The following is an 18,341-nucleotide window of genomic DNA, read 5'->3' on the forward strand; positions in this document are numbered from 1 at the left end:
TCTCAAAGCCAGAAACCAGAGAAGTAAGTCTCAAACTTGTAATGTTGCAGGGTATAACACCTGGAGCTGCTCATTAGAAAATGAATGGCAGTCTGATTTTATGGACCCACAACATGTGTTTTCTATTATATACCCATACAAGCTTTACTCTATTGTAGAGCTTTCAGTTCTGAAACAGAAAATGTACCAGAACATTCCTCTGGGTGCACTCAGTGTCATCTAAAACATCTTTCCCAGTTCATTGTCTATGGAGCAGCTCCAGACTTTATACCCTATGACATCACAGATTTGAGTTTTAGCACTGTCATTTTTGGATTTTGGAGAAAGTTGCAACTTTGACAAACACAGAATTCCACTGGATACACCATGTAAAAGTTCAACAAGGTAGAACACTTTTGGACAGCCACTTAATTGTTGATTTTGGCCCCCTTGTATTACTGTCAGAACAGTATCTGATCTGATCTGATCTGATGGATGTCAAGTACTTTATGTTGTGGCATAGTCATATGTTTTTTCTGCAGTATCTGTTTTAGATTTTAGGCTACTGCTGTGAGGTCACAGAGTAAATAATGCATTTGAATGAAATTTAATAACATCAGACAACATAATCCAGCAAATTGGTGATTTATTTGAAACTCAGTCACTTTTCAGTTTGCAACAGGAACAGAGATTTCATGACGAGGTTCTGTCTCCATGTTGTTACTGACTCGTGGTCTCGCTCACGATGTTAAGCTCCCCACTGCTAACCACGGTGGTCTCAGCTCTGAAGCCTCTCTGGACGGAAGCAGCAATGTCCCTCCCTGTGTACAATACATGGCAATGGTCAGTTTCTGTCAGTCTTGAGGTTGAGTAAGACACAAGATTATGTTGGAAGTAATTTACTCTTGGTGAAAATATGTTCAGCCAAGAGCTTTTCTGATTTCCATATCACAAACCATGCTGTTTTTGTAACACTTGACAAACATGATCTATTTAGCTTTCTGTATTCATTGCATTTAAAAACAAAGGAATAAGACTTCCCCATATTGGTGGTGTATATACTATCAAAATTACTACTGTACTACTTACTCTTTCTGAAGCACCTTGGTTCACAATTATTTCCAAGTGAAGGTTGGCATACAGCTACGTTGCAGTGGATATACACCTGGTCAAAAACAAATGTATTGATTGAAAATATGTTGGCTGGATAGGGCCATATTAGAAATAATATTACAACTAAAATAATCATTTTTACTAGATAGTTGGATTGTATACCTTTTCCTTGAGAGGAGTCATAACCTCTGGATCTGAAGCCCCCTTCTTGCCGGTATTGCCACCTCCAGTAGCTACAAATGTGAACATCTTGAAAACAAAACGCCTGTGGTGGGTTGGGAACTCAAGTCCTGATTGGGCACCCACAGGCACCAAAGTGGTCAGGTAACGGTCATCACGGTATGGGCAGCTATGGCAAGGAGAGAGAGTGAGGAATAGGGGCTGAGTACAACATCAAAAATGTATTATAAGTGTCTGTTTCTAAGTCAAACCAACCCTTACTCTTACCCATCAATCAACAAGTCCCACTGAGGAAGACTGTGAGGGTAGGGATCAGCAGTAGTCCAGCATCTTCCAAGAGTCAAGACAAGGTTGGGATCAGTCCTCTCCAGCATTCGGATTTCAACGTACACAGGATCCCTAAGCACCTTTGTGACGGGGTAGTCGGAATCCACGTAGAAGGAACTGTAGGCCACCTCCTCTGCTCAAGCAGAAAGATTGGTTGGGGACACACTCACTGCCAAATGAGACTAACTGCACAACACATCTCCTTCACACTAACCTTCCACACAACCCTTGGAATGACACTCTCCGTTGGCCAGCCTCAGTTCCACACGCAGAGGTCCAGGAGCTGCAACTGGGGGTGGTGGAGGAACCAGGCCAACCTCAATGACCAGAGCCTCAATTGAGGTGCCGATGTATCTACACTGTACAAGCAGCCTTGGACAAAAAATAAAGTCTGTGTCAGTAAATCAAAAACATTTGAGTGGAGTTTGTTAAATATCACAATGAACTAATTCTACCCTGTTGTAGAAAATTCATGGTCAGTTTAATTGTCTGAATACTTTAAGACTTAGTAGTAATCTTTTATGTTGTGACCACTTGGTGTTAAAGAGAGAAAAACACATACTCATAGTGGCTGTCCCTGGTAATGGCTCCATAGGGTCCAATAGCAACTTCATACAAGGAGGTCATCCTGTTCTCATAGATTATAACCCCAGGTTCCTCCTACAGTAGCAGGCAGTATCGGCAGTATTTTAATATTCATCATAACCTGATGAAAATTAATACAAATCAAATTAACGGTCAAATGAGTCACAACCCTTACCATCATGACAGTGCCGCAGGCAGTTACAGGGAACTGGTAGATGGCAAAAGCTGAAGTGGTGCCAACAGGACTGCAGTTCTGATCATTTCCAAGGAAGGTGACTGACTCCAAGTCGATGTTGGGTAGGGTGGCGTCTCTTGCAACCACAACAATCATTTGGGCATCCTTGGTGCACTGAAGAGTCACTGAGAACAACAAATTATAAACAAAGAACAAAGCTCATGCCACACACTTTGCATTTTAAGTGTCAAGAGTATCCATGTAGTTCTGTGAGGAGTGAAATAATACTCACCAGATTTGCCGTAATAGCACATGCGTCCATCAAAGCAACAGTTTATAGCCTCACAATCTGAAGCAGTGATGCCCGGAGCTCCGCACTGTATCTTGTACTGCTCAGCCACTTCACAAGTGTGAAATGTTTCTGTAGGCTGCATGGGCTGCTTGATGTGCTGTTGAGGCTGCTGGGGCTGCTGAGGCTGCTGAGGTGTGTACCTTTCGGGGGTCTGTGGCCTCTGAGGCTGCTGAGGTGCTGGTGGGGTGTATTTCGGCGGCTGGGGCTGCTGGGGCTGCTGAGGCTGCTTGAAATATTGAGCATCAGCCAGACAGCCTAGCAGGGCAACTGCCAGAAGACAACCACAAACCAACTTCATTGTCACGGCTTCACAGCACAGAGTGATTGAGAACACCAGATACTGTGAGAAATATTGTGCAAACAGGCTGACTTTTATAAGGTATGGGTAATGTTGACTTGTTGGTGACTCCCTTCCTATTTGCTGTCCACAACTGCCAATCAAATGCTCCAGTTACTGGTTGGTCTGTGGTGACGCACTGACAAGATTAGAGGTGATGCCAAGAACAAACTCCAGGAATTGAAGAGATATTGCAGCAGAAGATACCAAAAATATACATTACAGTAAATGTACTAATGCATGAACATAAATATTTATTGATTAGTTTCTGATCCATGCCTGCTACAGAGAACCCACTGATTGTTATTGATTATGAGTAAAAGAAATCACAGCTTGTTTGTACAATTAAAAAAAAAAAAACCTTCACAGGGTCTGTATGACCTACAGTGTGCAGGTCACCCTGTATTTGTGCAGCACGACATGACAAAACAAATACCTCTTCTTATCTTCAAGTGTATTTGCTATTGCTCATCTAGACCATGAAGAGAACATTAAATTAAACTGACAAGCATCCAGAGCAACCTACAGTAACATCCCTATTAATCCATTTTAAAGAGTAAGTGAAGTGGTTAGAGTAAGCAGATGGTCTGTGGGTGTATGCTAAGCCTTTCAGTATTCAATAGCTTGACTGGATCCACATGACATGTAGGCCTACTAGCAATTCATGTATTTTCATTCATTAGTTTCAAATATGTACCGTTCACCTTTGGTCTCCAAATATCTCCATTGTTACCTCCGCCAAGGAGGTTATGTTTTCGCCGGCGTTAGTCTGTTTGTCTGTTTGTTTGTTTGTCTGCAAAATAACTCAAAAAGTTGATGAAATTTTCAGGAAAGGTGGATAATGGGACAAGGAAAAGATGATAAAATTTTGGTGGTGATCGGTTGAAGCGGTGGATAAAATAATAAATAAAGTCTATCGTCTGACAGCCTCAGCAGCACCATCTGGTGGCCGGAAAGCACGTCTTGTTCATTCATTCATTCATTCATATTCTAACCACTTCATCCTCTTGAGGGTCGCGGGGGGGCTGGAGCCTATCCCAGCTGACATCGGGCGAGAGGCAGGGTACACCCTGGACAGGTTGCCAGACTATCGCAGGGCTGACACATAGAGACAAACAACCATTCACGCTCACATTCACACCTACGGACAATTTAGAGTCATCAATTAATCTAGTCCCCAGTCTGCATGTCTTTGGACTGTGGGAGGAAGCCGGAGTACCCGGAGAGAACCCACGCTGACACGGGGAGAACATGCAAACTCCACACAGAAGGGCTCCCACACCCGGGATCGAACCGGCAACCCTCTTGCTGTGAGGCGACAGTGCTAACCACCAAAAAAGAAAATGAAAAATACAAAAAACATATTATATTCTGTGTTGGTACAAAATAAAAACGAAATAAATACACCACAGTGTCTCCATGGTGAAGGCATATATAACCTAATAATGATAGTGATGCAAATAACCTAATTGTGATGCAGGCTGCAAAATCTGATGCAGAGGGGGAGGGAATATCACCTACTTGGTGGAGGTCTGCTCTCTCTGAGTGCTTTTCTAGTTACTAATGTAACCCAAATTAAATATATCCTAAATGTAGTTTGGACTAGTCGTGATTTTAACTGAGGATATCTTCAATTTCTTACAAGATGTCTTGATTAGTGTTGAGCACCAAGTGGTACGAGGACCCTATTGAAAATGAAGGTATTGTATTTTTGAGGGGCTAAAGGGGCTCGAAAACTCATGAAACTGCACACACATCAGAAATAGTGAAAAAATTTGATATTTTATGGGTCTCATGCTCAGTGTGATGAAATGGCTCAGGAGCGAAAATTGGTAGGCACATATAACATCTCGGGACATAAAAAAAGTCACTTGGAGCCGTGACCTAAACCTAACAGGAAGTCCACTATTTTGACTTTACTGTACAATTTTTGTGCATTTTTGGCCAGCCACAGGGGTCATATTTTAATGAACTCGTCCTAGACATTTATTCTTATTGACTTCAAATTTTGTCTGTGCCATTAAAAGACCTGAGCAGGAAGTCAGGAGGACCTGATCGGATTGTCAAATTTCCATGTTTGACCATGACACGTGGTTTGTAACTGGTTCAATCTTTCCCCCAAACCTCATGTTTGATAAGTCCCGACCTGAACACGTCAAAATGATTAACTTTTGTAATAGTTATAGTGTCACCTACTGGCAACAGGAAATTGCATGTTTTATCCTTTGATTTGCTTCTCATTGCAGGTTGCTCGGATCTTCCTAAAAATTGCTTTGAAAATTCTTAAGACCTCTTCCAATCCGACCCAGATTTCACCTGTTTTATAAGTATTCAGGCCTGACAGATGAATGGGGATGTCTCTCCCATGTGCCAGAGGTGTAAGATAGCTGAAGGCAATCTCCGTCATATGATCTGGGCTTGTCCTTACCTGGAAGATTTCTGGAAGTTTATCATAGCCACTGTTTCAGGTATTATAGAGGCTGAAATTCTATCCGACCCCAGGATTTGGCTTCTGGGTGATGTCAATATGATTAACGTAACTCACTATAAGGAGTATTTTGTGTTATTAGCCAGCACCGCTGGGAAAAAAAATATTCTTAAAAACTGGAAGTCAGAAAAACCACCGTCACAAAAGCACTGGCTGAATGAACTTTCATCATATTGCACTCCACAGAAAATTCTGTACAATGTCAGGAGAAAACCTGCAACTCATGATAGAATATGGGGTTCTTTCTTGGAATCTCTCCCTTCAATTAATCCTCTCAGTTGAAAGTGCTTTTATTCACTTACTGGGCCTGATGGATTTATTCATTTTTTGTATGGACCTTTTTATTTCTCCTTTTTCTGTGACACATTCTGAAAAGACTTGGTGTTGCCAAGGATGTGGTTCATTGTACCATTCCAGGGGTGGGGTGGGGGGACAGGTATGTTCTATGCCGTTGTGATTTTGTAATGTGTTTGTTTATTGTTGTTTTTTTGTTGTTGTTGTTTTTCTCCTTGTTAATGTACTTTATTCAAAGAATGAAAATGACACTTGTACTTTGGTGCATCGTCAATAAATAAATCTTTTAAAAAAAAAAAAGAATGCAGGCCTGATGGTTTCAACATGGCAATTACATGTCATGGTAACTGAGCCACCTACTGTAATCAGGAAGTAAGCCTTGTCTGACAATTTTCTTTTGATTTACATGAATTTTACATGGTGTGGTCTACAAAGGATGTACAGTAACATGACATATAATTAGTGTGGACACGGGATTGGGTTCAAAATGCTCCTAGGACCCCTAATGTGTGTCAAGGTACAAGCGCCCCTTTATCGCTGCTTGCAGCTTTAATTAAAGCCAAGAATTAAGTCAATATCAAGCTGATACCTCGAACTTGACCTGATATCTATCTTAAGATATCTTGAACTGGAGTTCCAACTATTGGCAAATCAAATAATAATAATAATAATAATAATAATAATAATAATTTAACTTTATTGACAAAGATGGTAGAATATGTGGAGAATTTGAAAACATGGTACATAGTAATTTAAAAAAGACAAGTTATTAGTTATATTATATATATAGCGACTTTTAACAAGACATAATTATAGTGTGACAAAATAATAATTCAACACATTTTCCAAGATATTTCTACACTTACTTTTATCTGTTACATTTAAATTAATTAAAACACACACATACAAAAAAGACTCTAAGACCTTTTCTTGGAATATACTGTGAGATTTGCACAATTATTATTTACCTGTGGCCCAGACAAAACTGTTTGCAGATTCAGGTTGGTCTGACATAGCTGGCACTGTGTTCCCAGTAAAGGCATTTATATAATATACATTCTCTGCTTATATCACTTTACCTTACAATTCCTGAAGATTGTTTTCTGTATCAACATTTTTTCATCAGAGGGTTTTCTGGTTACTGTAAATAAAACTGACTGACCAGTTAGCCTCTGTATCCTTTTTAAACTGTATCCTTTTGGTTGTTAATCTCAGCTGACACTGGTTGCAGCCATATCGATTTGCAGCCCTTCACAAAATGTACTTTGGCAAAATCCTGAGTTTGACATGTCATGTTGAGGGCAGGTAAACCTAACCCAGGGTTGACATAACGTTTTGAGACTACTGCTCAGTCTCTGAGTGCATCTTTGCCAAATATTCATACATCTTTCCTCACGTGTTCGGAAAAATTGAAATAAGAATTTTAATGACCCTCATGGTGCCATTATTCCTGTTATTTGGCAGTTCACCCTCATATTGATTTGTGTGAGCACATGTTTGGTTTTGTGTTGAAAAGACTATTTTTATACACTGCTTGTATTTTATTGCACATTTATTGAAATGCAAGAATGAAAAAACTTAACCTATCTGGGAAAACCCTCACCAGAGTTGTAGGCATTGCTTTCGGTCAGCAGCTGCAACCCTTTCATTGGCTAATGTTTATGCTCATCAGGTCTGATGGGGAATGGCCAACGGAGGGGGCGGGGATGTAACTGAAGTAAACATGCTCACTGTGTTATAAAAGTAGCTGCACATTTCCATCTTCCTTACAGCACCCAGTGAACTGTGCAGATCACTTGTTGTTGTGAAGCCATGGTGATGAAGTGTACTGCTGTGTGCCTTGTGGCACTGGCTCTGCTTGGCAGCCTCTGTGATGCTCAATACAAGCCCTCACCACCTAGATACCAGAAGCCAGCGCCACCTACGAGACAGGAGCCTGTCAAGCAGGTGCCTCAAAATCCCCAACAGACAAAGCAGACATTTGAGAAACCACTCACCTGGACATACCCTGAAGATCCAAAGGTTGAGCCTGCACCCGAGGTGCCTTTTGAGCTGAGATATCCTGTTCCTGCGGCAACTGTTGCGGTTGAGTGCAGAGAGAGGGATGCTCATGTGGAAGTCAAGAAGGACATGTTTGGTGTCGGCCAGTTGATTAATCCTGCCGATCTTACCCTGGGAAACTGTGGTGCTGTCGCTGAGGACGCTGCTGCTCAGGTGTTGATTTTTGAGGCTGAACTGCACGATTGTCTCAGCACATTGAGGGTAAGAGCATGAACATGGCATCACTGATCACTGAAAAACAAATAATAAATTGTAAAGAATATTGATCATAACTATGGCAAAATAGGCCCTATGACATGTATAATGCTTGTTTGTACTGTACTAATATTTGTTTCTCAACTAGATGACAGAAGATTCCCTCATCTACACCTTCACTCTGAACTATAATCCCCAACCTCTGGGCGGTGCTCCAGTGGTGAGGACCAGCAGCGCTGCTGTGATTGTGGAATGCCACTACCCAAGGTATGTAGACTATCAGGGAGAGGTGTGGCAGTAAACAGACAAACAACAAACAAATGAATAAATAACATAATATGACACGAAAATGGATGGACATTAATATGAAAATTACATTAGTCTGCTTTCTAAAGAAAACGTATTTAATCATTCAGGAAGCACAATGTGAGCAGCCTTCCTCTTGACCCCCTGTGGATCCCATTCTCTGCAGTCAAGGTGGCCGAGGAATTCTTGTACTTCACTCTGAAACTCATGACCGGTGAGTTAAAGAACAACGTATCTCAATCTGCTGTGATTTCAGTATGTATTTGTCATAATTGCTTAAATGTCATTTTGTAATTGCACAGATGACTGGCAATATGAGAGGCCAAGCTACCAGTACTTCCTGGGTGACATCATAAATATTGAGGCTACCGTCAAGCAGTACTTCCACGTGCCCCTCCGTGTTTATGTGGACAACTGTGTGGCTACTCTTTCACCTGATGTGTCCTCCAACCCTAGATATGCCTTCATTGACAACCATGGGTACATTTTGATGAGTACATTGAAGTTCTGTACAGTGAGACTACGTTTGTGTGTGAGTCCATCTCTAATGTGAATTTGTATGTTCTTTCTGCATGCAGATGTTTGCTCGATGCGAGAATCACAGGCTCTGACTCTAAGTACATGGCTCGCTCTGCAGAGAACAAGCTTCAGTTCCAGCTGGAGGCCTTCAGGTTCCAGGGTGCTGACAGTGGACTGGTGAGCATCTCCATATTTTCAGCTGTCCATCAAGTGCAATGCAAATACATCTCATAATAACCCAAACCCTCTATTGTTCCAACAGCTCTACATTACCTGCCACTTGAAAGCAACATCTACTGCCTATGCCATTGACAGTGAACATAGGGCTTGTTCCTACATCAGTGGGTGAGTGTGCACACATGGGGAAAAAATGTGTTTGAAAACTGACACAGTATTTACTGCATGCATCTTTTTTTTCCTTCCCAGTTGGAAGGAGGCTAGCGGAGCTGATGCAGCTTGTGGCTCCTGTGAATCTGGTGGATTTGGACCAGCGCCCTCTGCATCCGGTGGAATTGGTGCTGGCGCATCAAGTGGTAACTGGGGCACTGGTGGCGGCTCTCTGGCTAATCCTGGAGGTGGAAGGAAGATCCGTGATGTGTCCCAAAAACAAACAGGTATGTTATTAAAAATGAATTGTCTAAAACATTTAATATTTTGTGAGGTGACATAACAGTCAACACATATTACACCAGTTCATGATGAGTAAATGTCTCACTGCATGCCTACCTGTGCTGTGAGACAACCGCATTGGGGCACACTGTGACATGTGTCTTCTGTCTTTCCTTCTAGTTTTCGAATGGGAAGGTGATGTCACCCTGGGTCCCATCCCCATCGGAGAGAAGGTGCTCTCTTAACTCAATTCCTTGCCATGGCAATGACCATCAAAATAAACAGTCTGATTGGTTCATAACTGTCTGTATGTTATTCACTCGCTTCTTGTTAATAGTTCATTTTAAACAAGGAAAGTAACCCAATGTACTCCATTAAATGTGACCAATATTTGACATATCCAAAACATACCAAAGTGTAAGGACCAAAAGAAGATGAAAGTGTAACTTACTCTTCCCTCTGTGTAATGCTGCATGTTACATATGGACCACAGCTGCCCAGTTCATAGACTGTAAATCCTTCTGTTTGATGGAAATAAAAATGCAATTGTGTGAGAGGCTTGTGTCAATCACTGGAGGGAACCATCAAAGAAATGGCAAACTTTTTCCTTTTCTATTGACCTGTAGACTGACCATGCAGTGAACAACTAGAGGTATAAACTAGCAAACATCTTAACAACCAAATGAATAAATAAGGAAAGCAGGGAGATAAAATTGAAATGGGCTCAACCCTCCATTTCATAACTGTTTGTTGGCTGAATTAGTGAATCTAACATCATGGGGCAATACAAATGCACTTGTTCTGTCAAAGGCTGGTCAGCTTTACATCCAAGGGAGTGAACATTTGCCTCCCCCGTGTGGCACATATGATAAACTGCAGTTTATCAATATACACTTCAGCACCACAGGCAGTGAACAGCTCCACACTGCGCATGCTCAATACACGGTACATTCACTGATGGTTCATTTACAAGCTGTCATTCAGTGGTAAATAACAAGGGAGGAAAACTGCAGCCTTGAGCCTCTGATCATCTTAATGCAATGCCAGTCTCAACTCAGAATGAGCCTTCATTTTCATGCATTTTCCTCTGAGAGACTGTTTTCTGCCAACTATATGTTCTGTGTGGCTTATTGTGATGATTGCACTTCCAAAAATGTGAATTTAAGATACATGTAAGGTTAAATAGACTAAATTTTAAACCCCAAACCATCCAAAATACCGTGCACAACCCAGTCTATAGGGCTGCATCACTCCTGGAAACTAGCTACATACATTCTTATTTTCATGCTAAGTTACTGTATATACACTGTACATAAGCTTATGGTATACACTATAGGCTCTGTAGCGTCTCACCTTGTAGATTTTTGTCTTGCATTGTATTGTGTGGCACTTTCTTTGTCATCTTTTGTGTCCTGAGAAATTCGCCAGTTCTTCATTTCAAATCTGTGCCATCTTATTTTTCATCCTGTCCACCTTGGCGCTCTCTGTATATCGATCTGTTTCTTGGTTAATTTTCTGTTGCACTGTGCTCTCCTGCTGTCAGCACTTTCTCTTTTCTGTCTCTTTGCTTTTGTGTTTATGGACGCCAGGATTAAGTTCGCTGACACAAGCGGGACGGGGTCAGAATAAACATAAACCTTGACAATAAGAGTCCATCTTATCCATATGTGCTGAAACAGGGGCTTGGATGACATATTTAAACGCATGTCTTTTCCAGGGAACCCCTGGATCCTCCCTTAAGGAGCTCTGGTGGTCCCCTGGACATGAGAGAGCGCGTTTGTTGTGACTACATGTTTCACTGTCAGTGTAATGTCACTGTTAACACTTAACGGGAATTGTTTTTCTACGCCACTGTTTTACTGCTTGCCTGCAGGCTCCGGCTCTGCCTGCATCCACTCAGGACAGCCTGCTCATACGGTAACGGCACTGACGTTATAGCTTGCTCCACACCCCTCCTCCTCCTCCTCCTCCTCCTCCTCTTCTGTCTCTGCCTGTCTCCGCACTGCTGGCCCGTATCCGTTGTGTGTCACAGGCAGCATCACATACAGCAGCAGACATTTGGCGAGGAAAAAACACGGACTGCGGTGGCACACTGCGCGCTTATGCTCCGCGCGGACGCACCGGGGGGAAAAAACAGGATTGTATTTTAATTTCTGCGGTGTTGTGCGCTGAAGATCATTTCTGCCTTGACACCCCCTCCTTCCCTGCTTGTGTGGATGGTTGACTGCAGATTTGATGGTGCTGAGCAGGCTCGTCTGATTGAAGGCTTGCGGCCAGGGGGGCTTCTGTGGGGCCGCAGAGAGAGAAACCTCTGTCCACGGCTGCGTCTGTCCTCTGCCTTGTGATTGTGAATGGACTGCGCTCCCCTCCGTGATTTTCTGCAGTCGCTCTGAGTCATTTGTGGAAGAAGATGGCGGACAGGGCTGAGATGTTTTCCCTATCCACTTTCCATTCCCTCTCTCCTCCTGGTTGCAGGTAAGGGCTTAGATGTAGAGCGACAGCGGGGGGATGATGGGGGACGATGCGCACGGATGATGAGTGGATGAAACGACAATAAAGAGGATGAACATATCTGTCAGTTTTGTTTTCGATGACTGCAATAAAAACGCACATTCCCTACCATGGGTTGTAGATATTTTGAATAACCTGTCAGGCCTGCTACTGCCTCCCCTGCGCGCCAATAGGTGCCGCAGCTGAACGCGGCCGGTTGTGTTTTGGAGTTGATAGTATGCTCCTTAAAGACAACTGTTAATTAAAGACAACTTTTATTATCCTCCGAAAAGTGTGAAGAAAAGCAGATGGTTAAAATAGATGACAAATGATTGATCTTAAGCTGTCGCGACAGGCACCCGCCTTGCGCATTCTCTGTGTGAGGCCCACGCCCTGTTGAGTCCAACCCAGGCAAGGGCATGTTGCTGAACAATGATTTACGGAAGTCCCACTGATATTGGTTTCAAACGCCTCTAATGTGACCTCTGCGACACACAATATGATAAATCTGCTCGCTGTTTTCTTCTTGCCTGAACACAATTGTGAGTGGAATTCTGCTGGCTGTTAGCAGAGATCGATAACTTGTGCAGCATCAGTGATACAGCCACAGTGTTCTCCTCAAGGTTGTCTGTGGTGGGTTGAAAGCCATGGGGTTTCTTCACTGTGATTGGTTTGTGGATGTTAATCAGGCCTGGTGAGATGTGGAGTATTGCAACACTTTGGTGTTGTGATTTGGATTTGGATGAAACTGTGTGGAGGCTGCTGCAATATTCAGATCTGTTCTTGCCTCGAGGTATAATAGAATATGTTGCAGAAATATGACTGATTTCTTTGTGTTGCTAATTTGATTTCCATATGCAGTAATCTCAAGCCTATTGCTACTGGTGTAAGGCCTTCCTCTCTGTTATTACAGGAGAACAAATCCTACATAACAACAAAAACAACTACTTGTAATTGTCTTGCTATACTGTGTTGTTTTGCCACTATATACAATAATTTAAATTCATCCACAGTGTATCAGAAATAATTAAAGTCAAGAAAATGGTGTGTTTTTAGGTTTAGGCTCTCTGCACTAATGCACATCATGCCACAACATTTCATTGTCCCTGTTTCTGCCTCCACATGTCAAATGTCCTCACAGAAAACAATCACATTAGCAAGCCAGATCCCAGTGGGTTTTATATCCACAACATGCACTGGGGTTAGATTTAGTTACACGCTGCAGCTTCGTCTAATGGACGGATCATATCAGATCAATAGACCTGATTTTTTGCATGGCTACCACTGACCTTAGTTTGGAGCCAAGCTTTGGCCATTACATCAATATTTTAAATTTACAGCGCTGGCAAACAGCTGGAGCAAACTAATCTTTATTTATCTTTTTATTTGTCAGAGGGATGATGGGTATAAGTCTTTTCTTTATGCAGTCTGTCATTGTGTAACTGACTCCAAATCTACTTAAAGTGTTTTCGTTTTTGTTGTCAGCTTTAAAAAGTAAAGCCAGTGTTCATGAGCACTAAAGACATGAACAGTGATTGCTTGCATCACTCTTCAGTTAGTTTTGTGTGCATCCAAGACCACATATATTAATTTGTGTTTATTTTGTGCAGCCATTGATCATCGATTTCAGACTGTCAAATACCAATAATTCACTTTCTATGACATATCAGTGTTTGGATCATATGGAGACAAGCTGTCATCAATTGTTTTTCCTGCAAAAGTGCGTTTCTCATTTAATAATGTATGTTTCTGTGTTTCTTTTCAGTGTGTTTTTGTGTGTCCCTGCTTTTGTGTGTGACGGATTCATGATGAAACCACCGGTGGTGTGATGGTGTGGCACAGTAATCTGCCTTACATAACCCTAACACTGTTTCCAATGGGCAACATAATCCGTAAGAGAGCCTGTCTTTTTCTCCGAGGCACCAGAAATTTATGACAGACTGTAATTTCTCCTGCACAGAGGGAGCACTCTCTCCACTGGAAATAACAAACCTTAAAAGAATGAATATCAGCCTGTGCAGAGGACACGTGGTGCACTTATCAACTGATGTAATATTTAATTTCTGTTGTTAAGACAATATGTGAGTGTATCCCATCCAACTACAACATGCTTCCATATGAACATGGGGAAATTAATCAATACATTAAGGGTCGCAGTGCTCCATTTAACTTTATTTTTCTATTAAGGCTTCATCTTACAGATATATTTATATGGAAATGAACTCCATCCAGGTATGCCATGCTTTTTCTGAATAAACAGCTGCTGTGCTTTGCTGAAACCTTAAAACAAACATGCTGATATATCAAAAATGTGAGAGTCATAGTGTGACCCATGCTTCAGAATTCATTAATTACATTTTGTGAAAGAATTTGTTTGTGTGGATTTGCTGAGGCAGCAGTCTTAATGCAGCCTGGTGGGAGGTCAGTTTTTGGGTGTTAGGCTGTGAGTATGTGGGAGGGTTCGGATAGTGGGTTCCATTTTGGATCTGTTTCCAAGATGGTTCAATGTGTTACAGTAAGATTTAACAAATCACTGGCTATTTTTTAGTTATAGTTTTTAGTTCTTTTTTATTTGTCTGTTTTTGTTTTCTCTTTTCTTTCCCTTTCCTCTGTCTTTCTACATTTGCTTGAGTAATTAATACAATTATTAGGTGAAGTTCTGCTAGCTTTCCTCCTTTACCTGAATGTATCTTGTAACCTGTAATCCTATGGATGGGTGGGCAGGATGGTGGGGATTGTATCAGGCATTCTGATTTCAAGTTGTCAATATATATGATGAACAGCATCTCTTTATCGTCTGGGGACGAACGGTTGAATTGATGTCAAATACACGTTTTTTTTTGTGGGATTTAGATTGAAAATCAATAAAACATATCTACAAAATTGATCAAAGCTAAATGTATCAGCTAGATGTTTTATGATTAAAAGATTAGTTGATCAACAAAATATATTTGCAATTATTTAGATAATGGATTCATCTTTTAGATTTTTAAAGGACGTTGGCAAAAATCTCAGTTTGCAGCCTTTCAAATGTGTATTTTCTGCTTTCTCATGGTCTTCTATGACAATGAATTGAGTGTATTTAGCTTTTGAAGTGTTGATCAGCAGTGGTGTAGTGGTAGTTGGTGAGGCGGGTGTGCTACAAGGTAGATGGGTAGGTCACATACCTACATATATCAATGGATTTTTGGGTGATAGGTGAGTTTATTCCATATACCTGTGCAAACCCTCCACTTCACTGTTGTTGATCGAACAAAACAAGACATTTGAAGACATTGCCTTGGGCTCTGGGACACAGCTTTTCACTTCTGTCTGAGTGACTGATGAATCAAGAAAAATAATTGGCAGATTCATCAATAATGGGAATAACCTTTAGTCACCGCCCTATATTCAACAGTAGATGTGAAGGGTTTTGGATTTAATGAGACAGTTTGGTACCAGATTCAGATTTGCAATAATTCTGCCAAACCCCAGTTGTATTCCATCATAGTGCATCAATATTTTAAAACTACTACAAATTTCCAGTTGCATCCTTCTGATTTTCCCTGCTCTACTCCTCTTCCTGCGAATCTCACATGTTCAGCAGTCGATGTTCCACTTTTGCCTTCTGACTCTTTGAAGGCTGTTTGAGAAGGCAGAGGGGGGAAGTGAGTGAGTGAGTGGGTGGGTATGGTTACCATGGGGTAAGAGGCTTAAATCAAATACAGATTCATTTTAGCTTAAGCGTTCCATCTCTGCCCCCCCCCCCCCCCGCTGTCTTTCCATCACGCTCTTTGTATTTTTGTATTTCGTCTCTCTCACGCTCTGCGTATGACCAACACTTGCCATGTTTTTGGAAATTAATCTTTGCAGCGGCTGCTGCCATAGCTTTGTTTTCTTTATTTAACAATAATTATATGAGTCATGTTTATCCTGTCCACGAGGTTTGTTTTCCATCAACGTGACGCCAGTAAATGTTTCCCATCTATTTGCTCTGCATCTGATGACTTCATGAATCCAAATACAGCCAAATCTACATGAAATCATCTGTTCTGAGCAGACTGATGCATCATCGCCGCCTTTGGTTTAAAGATGGAGTAATCTGCAGGTTTGGATCAGACAACAGAGAGAGTGCCTCATTAGGTTAAATGGATGACTCATATGTGTGTGTGTGTGTGTGTGTGTGTGTGTGTGTGTGTGTGTGCCGGTGTGGTTGTGCCTCTACATTACTGAGGACTGATGGTGGGTGAAAACCCTGGGAAATTGATCTTGCTAATGAGTCAGTGGCAACCACATCAAATGTCCTTGGCTTTTAAAGATGATGATGTCACCATGAAGCAGGTGCTCACGGTTTAAAGGCAGCTTAATTACAGTAGACACACCACGGCCTGTCTCCCCTTTGTATCTGTGTCTATTTTAATGCTGCTATCAGATGGTTTTTCATTGCTTCTCACATTCTTATTTTTGTCTTATCTCTCATTTTTGACCATGGATGTCTGCTATTCTGCTATTAACACAAATTTTGAGGCATTACATTGTTGTGATTGGACTCACTGGGGTTGTTTTAAAGATATACCATGCAGGGGTTTTCCAAAAAACAAGACTCATAGAGAAGTAATCCCTCTCAATCCTCAGTTACGATCCACTAGAAGCGTGTAGCAGTGTATTTTTCTGCAGGACGTTTATGGGCGTGTACCACCATAGCACTCAGGTGAGGTCAGGGCTTTGTAAAAAGGTAATGACCAGCTGCCAGACTATATCAGCAGGCATCCAAGAGACACAGCGCAGAAAAAAATGCAAATATAGTGAGGTGAAATGCCAAATGAGAGTGAATCTGGGGTTGGCTTTTATTCTCACTTTTGCTGGCGAGTGTGTTTGCAAACACTAACCAATTATCCTGCGTAGTATACCTTTAAGAGTGGCTATGCAGAGTCCGGATTAGCTGTGCTAATGATAACTAATGATTCTTTTACTTTTTTTTCTTGGTTGGTCTGTAAAACATAAGTAAATGGTGAAAAATGTCCATCGCTAGTTTCCAAAGTTCAAAGTGACATCTTCAAATGTCATGTTATGTTCTAGCAAAGTCAGCATACTATAATCAGTGTTGAAAGAAGTATTAAATCTTTGACTTGAGTAAAAGTAGCAAAAACCACAGTGTAAAAATACTTTGTTACAAGTAAAAGTCCTGCATTCAATTCCTACTTAAGCAAAAGTACAAGTATTAGCATCAAAATACACTTAAGTGGCAAAATCCAAAGCATTCATTGTGTTTAAAGGCTCATTTCTGACTCTTATATTATGTTATTGGATTATAATTATCAATGCATTAAAGTGCTCATTACTTTAATGTTGCAGCTGGTAAAGGTGGAGCTCATTTTATTTACTTTATACACTACTGGTAGTTTACCATAATATCACATCATATCTTATCACTTGATTTATAATTTGTATTAATAATCTAATTTGCAAAGTTAAGGCTGTCCAACAACATAGCAGAGTGAAAAGTACAATGATTTCATGCAGTGCAGTAGAAGTATCAAGTATGATGAAATGGAAATCCTCAAGTAAAGTAGAAGTACCCCTAAATTGTATTTATGTACTTGAGTAAAAGCACTTAGGTACATCACTGACTGTAATGTATGACAAGAAAAAACAAGCAAATTCTCACATTTCCGGACTTAATCCATCAATATGAGGTTAATTTCTTGATTTATTGATGATAGAAATTTTAATGTGTTTAGATGCTCTAAATAAAATAAAATATATAACAAAACATATTAAATTGTTAAAAGTGAAAAGTAGCTTAACTCAGAAAGACAGTTGAGCTTATATTTTCTGACAAAAAAGGACACCTGCATGCATGAACATGCAGTCGGTGTATATACAGGATTAGACAGGCAAAGATGACAGTGTGCTGGTTTGACAATTTCTGGTTTGGACGTGACAGTATCAGAGATGACAGAGAATAACTGTTAGAAATGTGGGCTGGAGGGATTGTTCAAGCCTGAGAAGGGCAGGGAGAAAATGAAATGAGGAGCCAGAGCTGAAGAAACGCAGAGATTGTAGCAGAACCTTAACAGTGGCAGTGAATCAGGGTGTGCCATTGCAGCAAGATGACCGGCATCAGTGAATGGTAATTTTGTGCTGACTTGTGTTCTTGTGGTAGGATTCTCATTTTGCTCAGCATATCACAGTTCCAAATAGAGACTGATGTGATGCAGGCCTTTTTTTCTGCACGACTATGGAAAGTGGTTATGATTCCTCTTCGGCTTTAAGGCCTCAGCTTCAAATCCTGATTATTAAGAATGATCGCAAGCAGAGATCGACTGAGCGCAAGGAACGTCACAGTGCG

General features: G+C 41.1%; 3 protein-coding genes across 4 annotated transcripts in view; 2 read left to right on the forward strand and 1 right to left on the reverse strand.

The window, feature by feature from the left end:
* Positions 1-1,060: 1,060 nt before the first annotated feature.
* Positions 1,061-3,063, reverse strand: LOC126408397 (zona pellucida sperm-binding protein 4-like). Its single transcript, XM_050073926.1, has 7 exons — positions 2,652-3,063; positions 2,360-2,544; positions 2,162-2,259; positions 1,814-1,971; positions 1,540-1,732; positions 1,255-1,441; positions 1,061-1,144 (listed from the first exon to the last, which is right to left on the reverse strand). Exons 1-7 carry the CDS (start codon positions 3,007-3,009, stop codon positions 1,061-1,063), a joined length of 1,263 nt encoding a protein of 420 aa, XP_049929883.1. The 5' UTR covers positions 3,010-3,063.
* A 4,519-nt stretch (positions 3,064-7,582) lies between these two features.
* LOC126408396 (zona pellucida sperm-binding protein 3-like) lies at positions 7,583-10,071 on the forward strand. Its single transcript, XM_050073925.1, has 8 exons — positions 7,583-8,092; positions 8,235-8,353; positions 8,503-8,606; positions 8,695-8,872; positions 8,971-9,088; positions 9,174-9,256; positions 9,338-9,525; positions 9,701-10,071. The coding sequence occupies exons 1-8, from the start codon at positions 7,643-7,645 to the stop codon at positions 9,763-9,765; spliced, it is 1,305 nt and encodes a 434-aa protein (XP_049929882.1). The 5' UTR covers positions 7,583-7,642; the 3' UTR covers positions 9,766-10,071.
* A 1,457-nt stretch (positions 10,072-11,528) lies between these two features.
* Positions 11,529-18,341, forward strand: part of mapk8ip2 (mitogen-activated protein kinase 8 interacting protein 2) — a 37,866-nt gene continuing 31,053 nt past the window's right edge. For both annotated transcript variants that reach the window (XM_050073919.1, XM_050073920.1), the window contains exon 1: positions 11,529-11,995. In XM_050073919.1, the coding sequence (XP_049929876.1) occupies positions 11,931-11,995 (65 nt within the window). In that variant the 5' untranslated portion in view covers positions 11,529-11,930. The remainder of the gene's footprint in view (positions 11,996-18,341) is intronic.

The sequence above is a fragment of the Epinephelus moara genome, chromosome 20, assembly GCF_006386435.1.
Source record: "Epinephelus moara isolate mb chromosome 20, YSFRI_EMoa_1.0, whole genome shotgun sequence".
Taxonomy (NCBI): Eukaryota; Metazoa; Chordata; class Actinopteri; order Perciformes; family Serranidae; genus Epinephelus; species Epinephelus moara.